The 17,852-nt window shown below is 43.6% G+C and overlaps 1 protein-coding gene across 1 annotated transcript in view; it reads right to left on the bottom strand.

Annotated features, from left to right (window-relative positions):
• CSMD1 (CUB and Sushi multiple domains 1) overlaps window positions 1–17,852 on the bottom strand; it is a 4,035,193-nt gene that overhangs the window by 121,730 nt on the left and 3,895,611 nt on the right. Inside the window, 2 exon segments of the mRNA XM_029596871.1 lie at window positions 12,308–12,481; window positions 15,543–15,716. Coding sequence (XP_029452731.1) covers window positions 12,308–12,481; window positions 15,543–15,716 — 348 coding nt within the window.

Raw genomic sequence — 17,852 nt, 5'->3', positions numbered from 1 at the left:
CTCCGCTATTACAATGACCTTCCCTTGCATGTGATTCACATGCATGAATAATGCAAACTGCATGCAAAGAAAGTCATTAATAGGCAATTTGATTTTAACAACACCACCTTTTCAAAAAGTGGTAAATGAGACACAGGAGCCCTGGTAACCTGAAGTGGGTACAGAGGCTCCCGAGTCACATTTAAAGTGCCCAGAATCTTAAAAAAAACAAAAGAAAACCAAAGCCACAGCTAAAGATAAGGTTGAGTGGGGGTCAAGGCTGACCCCCACTCAACCTGGGACTACCACTCAAGGTGGCCCCCAACTGCTCCTTGTAAAAATAATGGGGTAGATTTTATAATTTTGGGCGAGCGCGTACTTTTGTTCACGCACCAAGCTTGAACAAGAGTACGCGGGATTTCAATAGATACGTGCGTAGCCGCACGTATCCATTAAAATCCGGGATCGGCGCGCGCAAGGCCGAACTTTCGCCCTCCCCTCACCTTCCCCTCCCTTCCCCTACCTAACCCCTCCCCCCCGGCCCTATCTAACCCCCCCCTACCTTTATCGCCGGATTTACGCCTGCCGGAGGCAGATGTAAATCTGTGCGCGCCAGCATGCTGCTGGCGCGCCATCTCCTGACCTGGGGGCTGTTCCGGAGGGCGTGGCCATGCCCCCGGGCCGAAACCACGCCCGGGGGCCGAAACCACGCCGAAACCACGCCCGTGGCGCCGCCCCCAAAATGCCACGCCCCTGAAATGCCGCATCACGGCCATCACGCCCCCTGCCACGCCCCCGGCACGCCTCTCCATGCAAGCCCCGGGACTTATGCGCATCCCGGAGCTTGCGTGCGCCGCTGAGCCTATGCAAAATAGGCTCAGCGCACGCAGGGGGGGGTTTGGGGTAGGTTTTCGGGGTACCCCTTTGAAAATCTACCCCAATGTGTAAAATACCCCCCACCCCACCCCTCTCCAAAATTTTCAGTAAAAGTAATTTGGGGTTTAAGAGGTCCCCATGCCAATAGACACATCAACTCATTGGGGTATAGTGTATCCCACTGTCTTCCTCCTCCCCCTCCCCCCAAAGATGTGAAGTGCCAAAAATGGAGTTCAGGGAACCATCACCAACACCCCCTTTCCCCTTCTCTTTCCCTGCAAACCCATCTCCCAACCCCTTTCCTACTCCCTGAAAAAAAATTAAGAATCTGGTCCAGCGTTGGGTCCTGGCATCCCCTAGCACCTTGCTTGGTTGACACCATTTTTAGAAAGGCACCAACCTGATCTTGCCCCATCACATGCTGGGACAAAGTCTCAAGATCGGGCATTGCTCCAGTCATGTGACACGTTAACACACTGAGCAATTTTAAACAAGTCACTTAGGGCTGGATTTTAAAAAGCTTACGCGCGTAGGTAGGGTTACGCGTGCCGGGCCTATTTTAGAAAGACCCAGTGATGTGCGTAAAGCCCTGGGATGTGTCTAAGGCCCGTGGCTTCAAAAAAAAGGGGCGGGGAGGGGGAGGGAAAGTCCGGGGCAGGGCAGTCCGGGGGTGGGGCCAGAAGCCTCCGGCACAGCAGACATTTGCTGCTGCTGTGTCGGAGGATCGCGTGCCGGCAGACTGCCGGTGCGCACAAACTGCGCCTGCCTGGAGGCAGGTGCGACAGGTAAAATAAAGGTCGGGGCGGGTTAGAATAGGGCTAGGGGGCGGGAGGTTAGGGGAAAGAGAAGGGAGGTTAGGTTAGGGGGTTGGGAAGTTCCCTCCCAGGCAGCACTGATTTATGAGTGGCCTGGGAGGGAACGGGGAAGGCCGCGGGTGGTGGCACGTGCATGTTGCACAATTATGCACCCCCTTGCACGTACCGACCACCGATTTTATAACATGCCTGCACCTGTGCGCACATGTTATAAAATCGGGAGTCCATGTGCACGCGTGCAACGTTATAAAATCTACCCCTTAGTGCATTTAATTTGCTTAGTATACTTAATAGGGATGTGAATCATTTTAGGACGATTAAAATTATCGTCCGATAATTTTAATATCGTCTTAAACCGTTATGGAACACAATACAATACAGATTCTAACGATTTATCGTTATAAATCGTTAGAATCGTGAGCCGGCACACTAAAACCCCCTAAAACCCACCCCGACCCTTTAAATTAAATCCCCCCCCCCCCCCAACCCCCCCCCCCCCAATAACTTAAATAACCTGCGGGTCCAGCGGCGGTCCGGAACGGCAGCGGTCCGGAATGGGCTCCTGCTCCTGAATCTTGTCGTCTTCAGCCGGCGCCATTTTCCAAAATGGCGCCGAAAAATGGCGGCGGCCATAGACGAAAAAGATTGGACGGCAGGAGGTCCTTCCGGACCCCCGCTGGACTTTTGGCAAGTCTCGTGGGGGTCAGGAGGCCCCCCACAAGCTGGCCAAAAGTTCCTGGAGGTCCAGCGGGGGTCAGGGAGCGATTTCCCGCCGCGAATCGTTTTCGTACGGAAAATGGCGCCGGCCATACGCGTATGGCCGGCACCATTTTCCGTACGGAAAATGGCGCCGGCAGGAGATCGACTGCAGGAGGTCGTTTCAGCGAGGGTTCCGGCGCCTCGCTGAACGACCTCCTGCAGTCGATCTCCTGCCGGCGCCATTTTCCGTACGAAAACGATTCGCGGCGGGAAATCGCTCCCTGACCCCCGCTGGACCTCCAGGAACTTTTGGCCAGCTTGTGGGGGGCCTCCTGACCCCCACGAGACTTGCCAAAAGTCCAGCGGGGGTCCGGAAGGACCTCCTGCCGTCCAATCTTTTTCGTCTATGGCCGCCGCCATTTTTCGGCGCCATTTTGGAAAATGGCGCCGGCTGAAGACGACAAGATTCAGGAGCAGGAGCCCGTTCTGGACCGCTGCCGTTCCGGACCGCCGCTGGACCCGCAGGTTATTTAAGTTATTTGGGTGGGGGATTTAATTTAAAGGGTCGGGGGTGGGTTTTAGGGGGTTTTAATGTGCCGGTTTTTCGATTTTTCGATTTTTAACGATTTTTAACAATTTTTCACGATATTTTACCCCCCCAAACGGCAACAATACGATTCCCTCCCCCTCCCAGCCGAAATCGATCGTTAAGACGATCGAGGACACGATTCACATCCCTAATACTTAATGTACTTAATCACTGTCCATTCTCTACAAATGCTGAACCTGGATTCACTGTTTTTACACCTCTGCAACAAACCCCCTAACAACTAAAATCTTTCTTCCTTACAGAGCTGGGGGAGGGGGGTTGCAGTGGGGGACTTGGATGTCATCCTCACCCTCTGCTGAAAATAAAAGGCAGAGGGCTTCCTGTGAACTGTTATTCTTGGTAAACTTATTCTGCTTCTTGCAGGGTCTGTTTCCACTTTCCCTTCCCCTATTTCCTGAACTCACCTCCTACTTTTGTTTCCCAGCAGCTTGCTCCTACCTACCAGCCCTGTGTGGTCATCTACACAGTCATGTTATGGTCTCCTTTCTTATCATATGGAGATTGCTGATCACATGCTGTACAGAAAATTTTTTTCTCAGATTTTATCTTTTGTAATAAAATATATGCAAAGCATTCTCGGATGTCATGTCGTTCTAGTCAAATTTGATCAAGAAGTTTCAATTCAAGTCAGTTGCTGAATGCTAAGCACTAGAATACATAACTAACTAATTTACAAAGGAAATTTTAAAGGCTTCAAGACTCAGACAGATGGGAACCTAAGACATGACATTTTGTATTAATGCAGTTCTTGAGCAATCAAGCAGTTTCATCTTCATTATCGTTATATAAATGCTAATGGGAACATGAAAGGAAATCTAAAAAAAAAAAAAGAAATCTGTTGCAAACCATCCTTTCAATAAAAGAATTAGGAACAGAGATGAAAACATATTAAACTTGGGAGGTGTTCTACAGTACTGACATTTGTTAACTGCAATCTTTTCACGATATATATCATGACAATTTAATATGAATTAAAGTTATTGCTCTCTACAGGAACAATGACTTGTAGTTAACATAATTTAATACAATATGTCAAAGAATATTCTGCAGCATGACAGTGCATTGCTAAGTTACACATGTTGCCAACGTACAATAGCTGTACAACAATTTGGTAACAATGCTTCCAGAAAGGCTAGGGTAACCTGAACAAAATGGCCCTGGTTCTAACTGTAACGACAAGGAGAACCAGACAACAAATGTATCAGCAGCCTCACTAGTTTTTGTGGCTGCTTGGATTATTAAAAAGTGTATGGTAAGATATGAGAAGGGGGGGCCTGGAGATTGCATTAAGAATGACACTTACAGGATCCAAAAAATGAAGACAAGAAATCCTGGAACAGCAAACTAGTGGAGGCCATGGAGGAAAGCACTGTAATATAACCCTGCCTGCGGCATGTATAGAGGTCAGTGATAGGAATAGGGTAGAGAGGTGGAAAGCTGGTATTGGTTTTACTATGATAACTTACATGCTCATCCACCTAAAATGATAGCGAGCCATAAAAAAAAGATTGAATGAGATAATCATAATTATCTGCTGAAATATATCCTCCTGCTGTGCTAATATGATATGCTGTACCATATAATATGATATGAATTATTAAAATGCAAAATATATATGCAGCTACTTTCATAAGCCATAATTCTGCAAAATGCTCACGATATGCACATGTTTGAATAAGTCAAACATGTTGTGGATTAGTCGTGCACAGGAACCACCTAAAACACTTAGGCTTGTGATAGAAAAAGAGGCATGTTTTATGGTAGTAGAGCACCTAGCCATTTTGCTTTCACACCAGATAAGTATTTATATCTCTATGGGAGGCCCACCTAGTAACTCGAGGTGAGGTTTAGGTATTAGTGTAAGGGTTAGGGGCCACTTTGACATTCAAAGTGAGACATACGAACAGAACAGTGCTCTCTAGTGAAGATTTGATGACCCTTGGAGTGAGGACACTCACCCAAAGATGAGATTTGTGCAATGTTCTCTCAACCTTGCTTGATAGACTCTCTATCTGGGTAACATCAATTTTGCACCCCCTTGCGCGCGTTGACCCCTGATTTTATAACTTGCGCACGCAAGTTATAAAATCGGGTGTACATGTGTGTGCACCTTTTAAAATCTACCCCTATAAGTTTTAGAGCACTGCTGGGGTTATCTTACAAGACACAAAAAAAAATTAATTGGAGACAAACCCTTTCCCATCAGGGTACTGAACTCATGGTACATCCTGGTGACCAAAGAGAAAATGTCCTCCTGGCTTTCCCTTTTAATGCCATTGTGGAGAAACCTGTGGCTTCCCAATTACTTTAATGTGAAAAATTTCAAATGGATACAATACAGTGATATCTAGAATATGGGGCAACTGTTCATGAAAGGATCATTTTCGTCACAGCAAAGCCTTACAGAGAAACTCAGAATTGAGCGTATACCTATATTCAACTATCTTTAGTTGAAAGGTGTGTTAAATAAGGGTCCCAACAAATATCACTTTGATTGGTAGCTCACTGTATATGAGTAGTTAATAAAAGACCCACTTGTTAATAAGAAACTTTATAAACAATAGTTATTGCATAATTATTGAAAATGATGGTGACCCAATTGCCAGATGTTAACAGTTATCTATGGATTAAGGATATAGATCATTTTATATCTGAGGAAGAATGGGATCAGATAGTCTGAAGAATAAGGTGCTGTAATTCCCTGTGTATGACAACCAAGAAGAATGGATGCAAAGTTTTATATTAAAAGCTAATAAATAAATAAATAAATAAATAAATACATAAATAAATATTAGTAGTATTAAACCCTAGTTAGGTGGCATAGAATGATTTAAGTCTAGCAGAAAAGTGCTGGACAAGATGTGGAGATGTTGGTTCCTTCTTTCATATGAGGTGAAGATGCCAACAATAAAAAACTTAACAGTAGAAAGTAAGTTCCTGAATCTATGAATTGGGGTTTTCCTCCCTGTGGACCCGGTGACAATTTTACTGCTAACACTAGTATATATTCTCTAAAAGGCAGGGTTTCACTGGACATGCATATGTTGGCAGCCGCAAGACAAAACATTGTGTGATATTGGAAAATGCCTACTAAGCCGTCAGTGGCCAGCTTGATGCAACTGATCACTATGGAACTAATTCCATTTAACGTGAAAGACAGATACCGGAATTTTTTTTTTTTTTTAATATGGAGGTCTTTTCTGAAATATATGGGAGAACAGTGATAGATCTGTCTCTAGATGACTTGTCCCATGGCTTCTAAGGAGAGTGCACTTGAATTATTGGTTAGGATGCCTAGGTGGTTTAGGAGGCATGGCATGTAATGATTTGAAAGTGCTGTAAGGTGGAGACTACTGTGAATCTACAATGTCTTATTTATATATTTACTGAAATATAGCCTGAAATGAAAATTTTGCCTCAGAAAAGGTGAATTTAAAAAAATATCAAGAATGCTGCAACTTGAATAGGGCTGAGTTATGAGAAAATATGAAATGGTCACCCTATCTTAAAATCTCTACACTGGCTTCAAATACTCTGTAAAGCCAAGTTCTAAAACCTGGTCCTAGCTTTTAAAGCCCTCAAAAATTGTGTATCACTCTACTTAAGCTATGATATCACACCTTGTATGCCTTCTCGCTCTCTGCTTTCTTTCCTACAAATCCACTTAGTCATGCCAACACCTATGGAACTGTGCCTCAGAAACACCAGAGAAAAAATCTTTGTGAAATAATTTCTAATGCTATGGAACTCACTGCCACTAAACATCAAACTTGTCCTGAACTTGCCAGCCTTCAGAAAGTTACTAAAAACATGGCTTTCTGAAGCAGCATTCAAACTAGAACCTGAAATAGAACCTTCTCATAAACCATACCTCCAGTCTCTAAAAAGACTGTCTGACATGTAGCAGAACGTCCCTCAGTCACTTTAACTGTTGCTATGCCTCACCTTTTTGATATTATATTTCAGATATTTCATTCCTGTATTCTGGGATCAATATGCCTTTACCTAATTGTAGCTTGATCAGATATTAACCCTGTTGTATTACATAGTAGGTGTATCATATTGTAGATTCTAACTTGTTGTAACTAACTTTGAGCTCCTTATTGAGAAAATTGTGATGATGACGATCATGAAAATCTGTGAAACTACATGCCCAGGGAAATCTTCATCCTGTCTGATTATTTCATCTTTTGCTACTCACTGACTGTTTGAGTTGGGCATCTGATCCTTGAACAGGGTTAGTTAAAGGCCTGGATTTTCTAAGGTCACAGACGGGGGGAGGGCCTGCGAAAGCCGATAGCCATCTCACCACTGCGGTGCGCTGGCTGCCAGCTTTTGCACTGAATAACTACACCATAAAAGGTGACGTTATTCGGCGTGAAACTGGCGGTGATAAGGGTCTTTACCTTTTGCCGCCAGTGATGTCTCTGTAGAGTCAGACCTGGTGCCGCCCCAACCTGGGGCCGACTCCGCCCTGACTCCTCCCCATTTAGTGATCGCATGCGAAAAAAGACTTTTCGCATGCAAAAAGACCCTTTTCAAGTGTGATTGCTTTTGAAAATGACCCTCCAAAGATAGGCTGGGAATCGCTGGGTACATTCCATTTGGACCTTTTGAGAATAGGGATTCTCTTGCTCTGAAGAGTGAGAATTTTCACAATAATATTTTCTTTAGCTTATGATCTCTTTTTGATTTTTGTTTAATTTATTGGAATATGGAGTTGTAGGTAGAATTTGTTAATTTATTTTGATATGTTGTGGGATTAATTTTCTCTTAAATAATTGTGATTCATTTTATTGCCTTTTGGTATTTTCTTTTTTTATTTCATGTTGTTGGATTTCTATGCATTTTAAAGATAATTGTATGCTTGATATTATGGATTGTTTATTGTTCCTCACATCAGACATTTGATTGAGGATGCGAGTAAGACTTTTTTAATATTTGGGGCAACTTGAGTATATTTGGGTTTGGTCCACAGAATTATAATTCTATGTATAATTTTGTTGCATGCCTCCAACAATTTTTTTATGATTCCGTTCTCCATTTCTTTCAAAGTAGTCTTTATAATGGATTCCTGATTTATATCTCCTTGAGAAAATGTCTGCCATTCTGCAACCAACTTAAATCATAAAATCTAAACATGTAAACATAGTTTAATTTCATATAATGAGACACAGAAATATGAAAAAAACTTTATATTAAAAATAATAGAATGTTAAGAATTATTTGGAAAGAAATAGAGAACAAAACAAAGAATATTATAACGTCTTTGCTTAGACTCACAGTGCAAGCACACCTTAAGAATTATGGGCCAGATTTTAAAAGCCCTATGTGCGTAAATCCAGAGGATTTGCATGCGTAGGGGAGGTTATGCACGCCAGGCCTATTTTAAAAAGGCCCAGCGATGCGCATAAAAGCCCTGGGATGTGTGTAAATCCCAGGGCTTTACTAAAGGGGTGGTCTGGGTGCAGGGCGAGAGGCCTCCGATACAGCGGCCATTGCCACTGTGTCAGAGGATCACATGCCAGCAGGCTACCGGCGCACACAACTTGCCCTATCTGGAGGCAGGTGTAAAAGGTAAAACAAAGGTCGAGGGGGTTACAGTAGGGCTGGGGAGGGAAAGGTTAGGGGAAGGGGTGGGAAGGTCAGGCTAGGGGGGAGGGAATGGGGGAAGGCAGCACGGCTCAGCACGCGCAAGGTGCACAATTGTGCTCCCCCTTGCGCGCGCCAACCCCCAATTTAATAACATGTGCGCGCCTGCGTGCGCATGTTATAAAATTGGGTGTACATGTGAGCATGCCATATGCCCGCATGCATCTTTTAAAATCTACCCCTATGTGCAGATCTGGTTGCCCCTTCTCAAAAAAGCCATAGTAGACATAGAAAAGGTATAGAAAAGGGTGACAAAAATGATAAAGGGGATGGAAAAGTTCCCTTATGGAGAAAGGCTAAAGAGATAAGGGCTCTTTAGTGTTGTGATCATGCCCGCAAGGAGCGTGGGCAGGCTCTTACCTTCTCACAGCCAGTTGGGCTGCTGACGCTGCTGCTTGCTTTCTCCCTGAATCAGCTGGGGCTGTCCCCGCAGCTGTTGCCATGCGGTAGGATCCTCTGTTCCTGCCTTCCCCCGACATGCTGCTGCGATCCCGGGCCCTTCAGTCAGCAGGCCGTCTCTGCTGGTGTCTGCTACAGCCCGGGTCCTTGCCTGGCTGGGAAGCCATCCCTGCCAGTGCCTGCAGTCTGCTACAGTTCTCTACTCTGCCTGCAGTCTTACCTCTCCTCCTGGGGATGTCTTCACAGCATGGAGCCGTTCCTGCAGTCAGCCCTTCTCCTGCTTCAGTCCTTGCAGCTCTCTGTTCTCTCTGCCGGTGTCTGCAGCCAGCCTTACCTCTCTCTGCTTCTTCCTGCTTCTGTCCTTGCAGCTGGGAACTGCTCCACTGACCTGCCTTCACCCAGCTCTAGCCCAGGGCTGCTCCACTGCTTCCTTGGGTCCTCCACGTGGCTGAGGATGCCACCAGCTTCCAGCACTTCTCTCCAGCTCCCTAGGGTGCGGGCGCGCTCCTCTCTGCTCCTCTTCAAGGGCCAGCCAGGTGTGGCCCCCTGCTGACCCCTCCCTGGGCGTTGTCCACCTCAGCCCTACTAAAGGGCTCAGCGTTCAGTCTGTCTGGGCCTTCGCAAGAAGTTGGTCACTCCTGAGAACCTTCGCTCCAGGAAGTCGTCCGTGTTCCAGCCTTCTGCAAGGTCCTATGTTTCTTGTTCTCTGTCGGAGCTCCTCGTCCAGTCCTGATGTCTGCCTGCTGTTCCAGTCCCAAGGTCTGTCTCTCGATCCAGTACCTGTGTTCCAGTCCTGATGTTATCTGCTGTTCCTGATGTCCATGTTCCTGCCCTGAGGTGTGTCTCCTGTTCCAGTATCCATGTTCCAGTCCTGACCTTACCTGCTGTTCCAGATGTCCTTGTTTCAGCCCTGAGGTGTGTCTTAATCCTTGATCCTGATGCTTCAACCTGCCTTTGGCTGCCAGTGTGCAGCAAACCCTGCCTTGAGCTGCCAGGAGTGCAGCAATCCTGCTTTGGCTGCCGGTGTGCAGCAACCAGCTTCTTCCCTGTTACCTAGATGTCGGTGCCAGATCCAGTTCCTGATCCAGTCCATTTGTTCTGCCCTTCGTCTTGTCTGGCTCCTGAGCCTTCTGGCCTGTTGGGCCCTGGAGTGGCCAACAGGTGGGATTTGTCCCTGTGCTCTGGAGCTTCCGTTCCTGCCAGCCGACAGCGCTTCGGATGTCAGTATCCCAGCATCGGAGTTCGCTTCACCTGGATCTCCCCTGCATGCTCCCGTTCTCAGCGTGGTCCGCGACCGGCGTTCCTGGGCTGAGTAGGGCGCTCATGAGACAGGGTGGTCCGCGACTCAGTCCCGCGGGTGGTCTGAAAAGGGTGCCCTGAGGGACAATGCCCATGTCTTCATTCAGCCCTTATTCCTGAGTCTACATCTGCACCTTCAGTACCTCACTTCTGAATCTACCTCTGCATCCTGCACCTCGTTCCTGAGTCCACGTCTGTTCCTGAGTCCACGTCTGTGCATCCAGTACCTCGTCCTGAGTCCACGTCTGTGCCTAAGTCCATGTCTATGCATCCTGCACCTCGTTCCTGAGTCCACGTCTAAGCCTGAGTCTACGTTGTTCCTGAGTCTTGTCTGAATCCATGTTCCAGTCTTCGCTGCCCTGGCCTCCATCTGGCCTGCCGCTTCGTGCCGTACCCTGCGGCTGGTCCGAAAGGGCTGGGAACGGTCGGAGGACTGTTCACAAAACCAACATTGTGTTGTTGGGTCTTCCAAAGCGTGCAGGTCCGGAGGAGGGCCTGTCTTCCAGTCTTCACTCCAGCCTGGCTCCCATCCAGCCCATGCTCGGGCATGCCACGCCTCCCGCAGCAACTCTTCAGTGTTCCTCTGGGGTCGAGCCGTGGCCCAAGGACACACATCTCTCAGGAAGTGGGATCGCTCTCCTAGCGCTCCACAACATTTAGCTTGGAAAAAAGAAGACTGAGATGAGATATGATTGAAATCTATAAAATCATGAGTTGAGTGGAATGAGTAAATAGGGAATGGTAATTTACTCTTTCAAACAACACTAAGACTAGGCGATACTCCATGAAACTAGCAACTGGCAGATTTAAAACAAATTAGAGGCAGTATTTTTTCATTCAGTGCACAATAAATCTATGGAATGTTTTGTCAGAATTTGTGAACAAGGCAACCTACATAGTAGGGTTCATAAGAGGATTGGACAAGTTTCTAAAGGAAAAGCCCATAAACAGCTACTAAACAAGTAATCTTGGGAAAGCCAGTGCTTATCCCTGGGAATGAGATACAAGAAAAAGATCAACTCTTGAGGATCTATCAGGTACTTGTGACCTGGACTGGCCACTGTCAGAGACAGGATTGCTGGGCTCGATGGATGTTGGTCTTATGTTTTTATGTTTTTTGATCATGCAAACTATAGTTTTGAAGACCAGTGTTAGTGCATCAAGCAAATTCATATACATTTATATACAGTAAATGATAACCAGCTTACAATTTTAATTGTACACTATAACAGCTTATGTATAGCATGATAAGTTAACAAAAAGGTTTACTATCTATTTTTGACTTGTAAGTTTCCTCTTGCTCTTTCAGAACACCAGCTGAACTGGAACTTGACAATATGATGGGTTATGGTGCCATGAACATTAATGCATGACTGCTTGGGAATTTTTGCTCTTATTTTTATATCCTTTTCCACTTTAATCCAGTCATTACAGTGATGGTTCTTGTCCAGGGGCTATGAGCAGCAGCTCCTTTAGGAATGTTTAATTGTAGGTCATTAATCCACCTAGTATCTCTGAAAAGCAATGGTTGAGAGTGACTCCCATTCTCCAAGGGTTTTGATTGCTGTTTCTCTTTGAAGTATCCCTAGCCCTGGTCAATCAAGGAGCAGAGTCCTGGATCTAATCCTCAGATTATATTTTTGAACTAACTTAAATATCATGTCAACATATTTGCATTAAGTTTGAAGTGGTTAAGTCCTTATATCAATGAGTACTAAAGTAACAGCTGTAACTTCTACTTGAAAACAAACCTATTTTTCATTTTGACATTCTTTGCTTGCCACAGGATAAGAGTGGAACCAGAGACAGTTGAAGGAGGTTGAAAACCATTTTTACATTTCTTTTCCATATACCCTTTTATATTATCTAATTAACTTCAACTTGATTTTTCTTTCTAAGTCTTTGGCAGGACAAAGAAGACCACCACATTGTTTTATCCAAATGAACAGTAAATCAATTTATAGTTACTAATAATTACCGATGCACGTTACTTGAATTCCACTCCATGTACCATCAGCTTGGCAAACTCTTCTTGAAGATCCTACTAGTATAAAAGGAGGCTTGCACTGAAAGGATACTTCTGATTTATATGTAAAACTTTTTCCATTTAGACGTCCCTCAGCTGGTGTCCCAGGATCTCCACAAAACACAGCTATTGAAAAGAAAATCAAAGAGAATGTATAAATAATGAAACTGTTTAAATATCAGAAATGAAGCTGTAATTTATTGTTAAGAATGTTGCAAATTATCTGGGGCCCAGTTTCAAAAACATTTAGCCCATTCTATAAATAAGTCAAAATATATTTAAAAGTGTGGCTTTCAAATTGAATTTATTCCTCTCCAGCATTTATTGCTTGCATTTTCTGCAAAGCACTGAAAGTGAGATACAAGTAAAAATATAAAAGCAGACTGCAATTAACAATACAAAATAATTTCAAACATAAACAATAAAATATAATGCATAAAACGTTGTTCTACAGAGATTGTTATGCAAAATTCTGAGATATTCTAACAATAGATGCTATTGGGATTTGATAGAAGTTTTAATACAAATGTTAAGCTATATTCTTAGCTACCAAAGAAGTATGAGAAGAGTATTAGGAAATAAAGGAAAGTATGAGCAGACTAATATATTTCATATATTTTTTAAATCAGCATTAAAGCTACTAAAGATCACATACGGCCAACTAGTGGCCTGTAAACAGACTGCACCACAGTTTGCCATCGACTCTGGTGGTAGAAGAGGCTTGGGCCTTGAACAGCAGGAATGATGGTGAGGTAGGAAGAGTGGCTACGCTGAAAGACTTGTTCAATAGATCCCTGGAAATGGGAGTGGTACCAGAAGAATGGAGAAGAGCAGTGCTGGTTCCTCTTCACAAGAGTGCGAGCAAAGAGGAGGCTGGAAACTACAGGCCAGTTAGCCTCACCTCAGTGACAGGAAAATTAATGGAGACTCTGCTGAAGGAAAGGATAGTAAACTATCTACAATCTGGTAGGTTGCTCCACCTGAAGCAGCATGGATTCACCAGGGGAAGGTCCAGTCAGAGAAATTTAATTGATTTTTTTGATTAGGTGACTAGAGAACTGGATCAGGGAAGAGAGCTCGATGTGATTTACTTGGATTATAGTAAAGCTTTTTATACAGTCCCACATACGTGAACAAAATGAGAAGCTTGGAAGTAGGTGCCAAGGTAGTTGTGTGGATTGGAAACTGGTTGACTGACAGAAGCCAGCATGTAATGGTAAATGGAACCTACTCTGAAGAAGAACGGTGTTAACTGGAGTGCCACAGGGATCAGTTTTGGGACCAATTCTGTGAGCAACCTGACAGAAGGAATAGAAGGTACAGTTTGTATATTTGCAAATGATACTAATATTTGCAACAGAGTGTACACATTTGAAGGAGTAGAGAGAATGAAAATTAATTTAAGAAAACTTGGTCAAAGATTTGGCAATTGGGATTCATTCCCAAGAAGTTCAGAGTCATACATCTGGGTTGTAGCAATCCAGAAGAGTTTTATGTGATGGGAGGTGAAAGACTAATGCACACAGACTGGAGAGGGACCTTGGTGTGATAATGTTTGATGATCTGAAGATGGTGAAGCTATGTGACAAGTTGATAGCTAAAGCTAGAAGAATGCTAGGCTGCACAGAGAGAGGAATAACCAGTAAGAAAAAAGAGGTGATATTGCCCTTGTACAGATCCTTGGTGAGGCCTCACCTGGTGTACTACATTCAGTACTCAAAAAGGATAAAGTCAGGATAGAGGCGGCCCAAAGAAGAGCGACCAAAATGATGAAGGGTCAGCATTGGAGGACTTATGAGGAAAAGCTGAATGATCTGAATATGTACACCCTGGAAGCAAGGAGGTACAGGAGAGATATGATATAGACCTTCAGATATGTATGGCATAGTGAGGGCAAAGGTAGCACCGGTGCCATTTTGAAGATTGGCAATACGGCCCGCGTGCAGGAGGTCTCTCCCAGACCCCCGCTGGACTTTTGGTTTGGCTGGCGGGGGTCAAGGGGCGATCTCCTGCACGCGTGACGTCGGGAGCCAGTAACCAAAATGGCACCGGCGCTACCTTTGCCCTGTCACATGATAAGGGCAAAGGGCCACCGGTGCCATTTCTCAACACAGCCGTGGCCAGAGACCTGGAGATCGCGTCGGGACCCCCCCACTGGACCCCAGGTAATTTAAAACATTTTTGGGGGGGTTCGGGAGGGTGGGGGATTTGTTTTAAAGGTTCGGGGTGGGTTTTAGGGTTTTTTTGGTGTGCCGGTTTTCCCGTGCCCTATTTAACGATACAATACAAATGCCCCTGACGATAAATCGGGGGCATTTGTATTGTATCATGCACTCTAACGATTTTGGACGATTTTAAAATTATCTGACGATAATTTTAATTGTTCAAAAATGATTCACATCCCTAGTTATTTCTAGTGAGCATAATTTTGAGCAAACTGTTATTCAGCCATCTTCAGATGCAGTATATTACAGTTCTGTGGAGGTATAATGCAGTTAAGACCATCTTCAGGGAAGACTGGACAGTGACTTATAAACAAAGACTATCTCAGAGACATTTTTCTATGTTTCCTTTTGTTGTTTGTTTGTTTATCATGCGCTTTATTTTAGGGCCATTGTAATGGAGACCTGTGACCAGGAGGAGCCAGTTGTTAGTTTATAGGTGTCATTTGGATGGAACCTTACTGGTCTATTAGATTGTGTATGTCATTTTACAAGCTGCCTAGAGCTATTTGTATTGGTAGGATATAAATAGAAATAAATAAAATGGACTTTCTCTAGCACTGGACTTGACTCTTCTTGCAATGAGATGACTTGGCTGTCAAGAAGCCTGGAAGAACATAAGAGGTCATGGACAGTTTCACAGATTTTGGCATACCAACAGGTTAGTGACATTTTAGGTGCCTGTTTAAATGATGTAGTTGGTTAATATTTCTGTCTAATCATTTGTGATGATGTGAATTTTTGTTGCTTTGGACAAATTTTCAGGTGTGAAGAAATAATATTTATATGTGTTAAAAGAAAAAATATATATATTTCTCAGATACTAAAGTTACTTGCTTTCAACCTTGCACCTAACATTGCATCCAAACTGTGCATATATATCTTTGCTATCACATATCCTATTGTATTATATTGTTTATATGATTTAGATGACTCCAAGGTGAATTCCATATGAGAAAACTTACGTAAACACTGTGGAACTTCTCCTCTCCATATACCCTTTCCCTCACATGAAAGAACTGCAGGACTGGAGAATTGGTATCCATGAGCACAGCTGTAACTTACACTGGACCCCCAACGGTAATCTGATCCTTCTAACTTTCCATACAGCACTTGAGGAGGTTGGCCACATGTGATCGCTATTTTGAAAAGTAAGCAAATAATATAATTATAATTCATATATTTTACAGTATAGGCTGAATACTTCAAATTGGCTGATTAATTTTTTATTGCAGGCAGAATAGATAGAGAAAAGAGAACGTCTGAAACATCTGTAAGAATCCTTTGGGCTTTCAATGGGACTGAAGAGGTATCTTAATTCATAAGGAATGTCCTTTCACATTTTAGTGAGCATCAACAGAAAACTGTACTTGCACAATTAATTGAACAATAAGAATCATCAAAGAAAAACATAATTTACAAAGCAAAAATATATAAATATATCAAATACAAATGATGATTTTTTTTTTAATGCTTTTAAACTTAAGGAGCTTTAAAAATGAACAATTCCTATTTGTAACAGTCTTAAACCATAAATTCTTGAAATAAATAAATAATAAACATTGCACTTTTAATAAATTATGTGATTTATTTCCCATTCTAGGCTCCCTGAAGCATATACTGGAGGTAAGAAACCACAAGTACTAAGCTGTTATTATTTAATGTTTATCTTTATTCTTTAGAAGCTGTCAATAGGTACTTGGGATTTAAAGTGTATTTCCATCTGTCTATCTATATCTAACCATGGCAGTCTTGCTACCACTCTGCCTTTCTGCTAAGCCACTTATGATACACCATGAGGGTCTTTATGACACTCAGCCTTAGAACCATTAAGGAGCGGACTGCGAGGGAACTTCCCTACCCACCTAGCTAAACTTCCTCCCTCTCCTCCCCACCCCCTAAACCGAACCAAACTTTCCCCCAGTTTTTTATTTTACTACTTACTATTCCTCTGGAACAGCAGTAATCACGCAGCAGCCAGCTGCCAATGCGCCCTTCCCCGGGACAGTGTCGAATGGCGCTGTCCCGGCCTGCTCCCCCCCTCCCTTCCCTGACCCTGCCCCCCAGCCAGCCCCTTTGGAGAGGCCCAGCACTTGTGCATGTACCGGGGTTTATATGCGTGGCCGGGCCCATTATAAAATGCTCGCGGTGCGTGCAAGGCCCGGCCATGTGCGTAAACCCCGGTATTTGCGCATGCATACCTTTGAAAATGTACTTGATAATTTATTTTTAAATTTGAAACTAAGGAAATTAATTGAGGTGACTGTAAAGCTCAAGCTATAGGTGACTTGATAACAGCCAGACTCTGGCTATTTCTTAAGTGCACTTTATTTACAGTGAAAATAAACTCAAAAAGAAATGTCAGCATACCTTCACTTCAAGAGTCAATATAAACAATGCAGCTCACCATACTTCAGGTATTGCACAGTCCTTTAAACATAGCAGGTCCTGCATATGTTAGCTCTCTCTCTCTGCTTCCCAGGGCCCCTTTAACCCGTCTAGGCCCTGCCAACTTATGTTAGGCTGAAGGAATCCTCCCTGGATCCAGAATCCCTTGTAGGGCTGATCCTTAAGGAACACCCGGCTAGATTTCTGTGGCCATTCCCTTAAGCTAGTTTGAAGGAGTTTCCGGTATACTCCTTCATGGTGATTTTCAAAATGAATGAATGAACCAAAACAAACATTTTTCATCTGTACATTTCCTCTTTATTCCCTCCATTTTCTTCCTTGTCAAGGCTATCATATCAAATCTCCACGACTGTCTTCATTTTCTAAGGTCATTTGGAACACTGTAACAGCCAATAGAGGATGAGAGAGAAGTATGCTCCTGTGCTGTTTTAGTCTCGTGAAAAGCATTTACCTAAAAGCCAATATTTAGCTAAAGTCACCTTTTAGGAGGTAATAGATCCTATGTTAGTTCAGTAGGGGGCTGATGTACTAACCTGAGAAGACTTTTCAAAATAGTGCACATTAAATCAGATCTGCCTAACACTATTTCTGGATATGCTAATATTGTGCAATGCAGTTTATCACCATAAAACTTAATTATACCTTCTCTAGATATAGTTAATTTTCTTGTGATATTGTATCTGCACATTCATTACTGTGCAAAATATATCTATGCCTGCATAGATAATGATTTGTTTTGCAGAATTATGCCGCTCATTACATAAATTGGCACAGATTGCCAATGTTCCAAAATGCAAAATAATGCATGTTAAAATTACAGAATGCACTATTTGCTGTTTTAGCAAGTGATAATGCATTCACGACAA

This window comes from Rhinatrema bivittatum, chromosome 3 (assembly GCF_901001135.1).
Source record: "Rhinatrema bivittatum chromosome 3, aRhiBiv1.1, whole genome shotgun sequence".
Lineage (NCBI taxonomy): Eukaryota > Metazoa > Chordata > Amphibia > Gymnophiona > Rhinatrematidae > Rhinatrema > Rhinatrema bivittatum.
The sequence above is the reverse complement of the archived record's forward strand: the minus strand, read 5'-3'. Positions and strand labels throughout refer to the sequence as shown.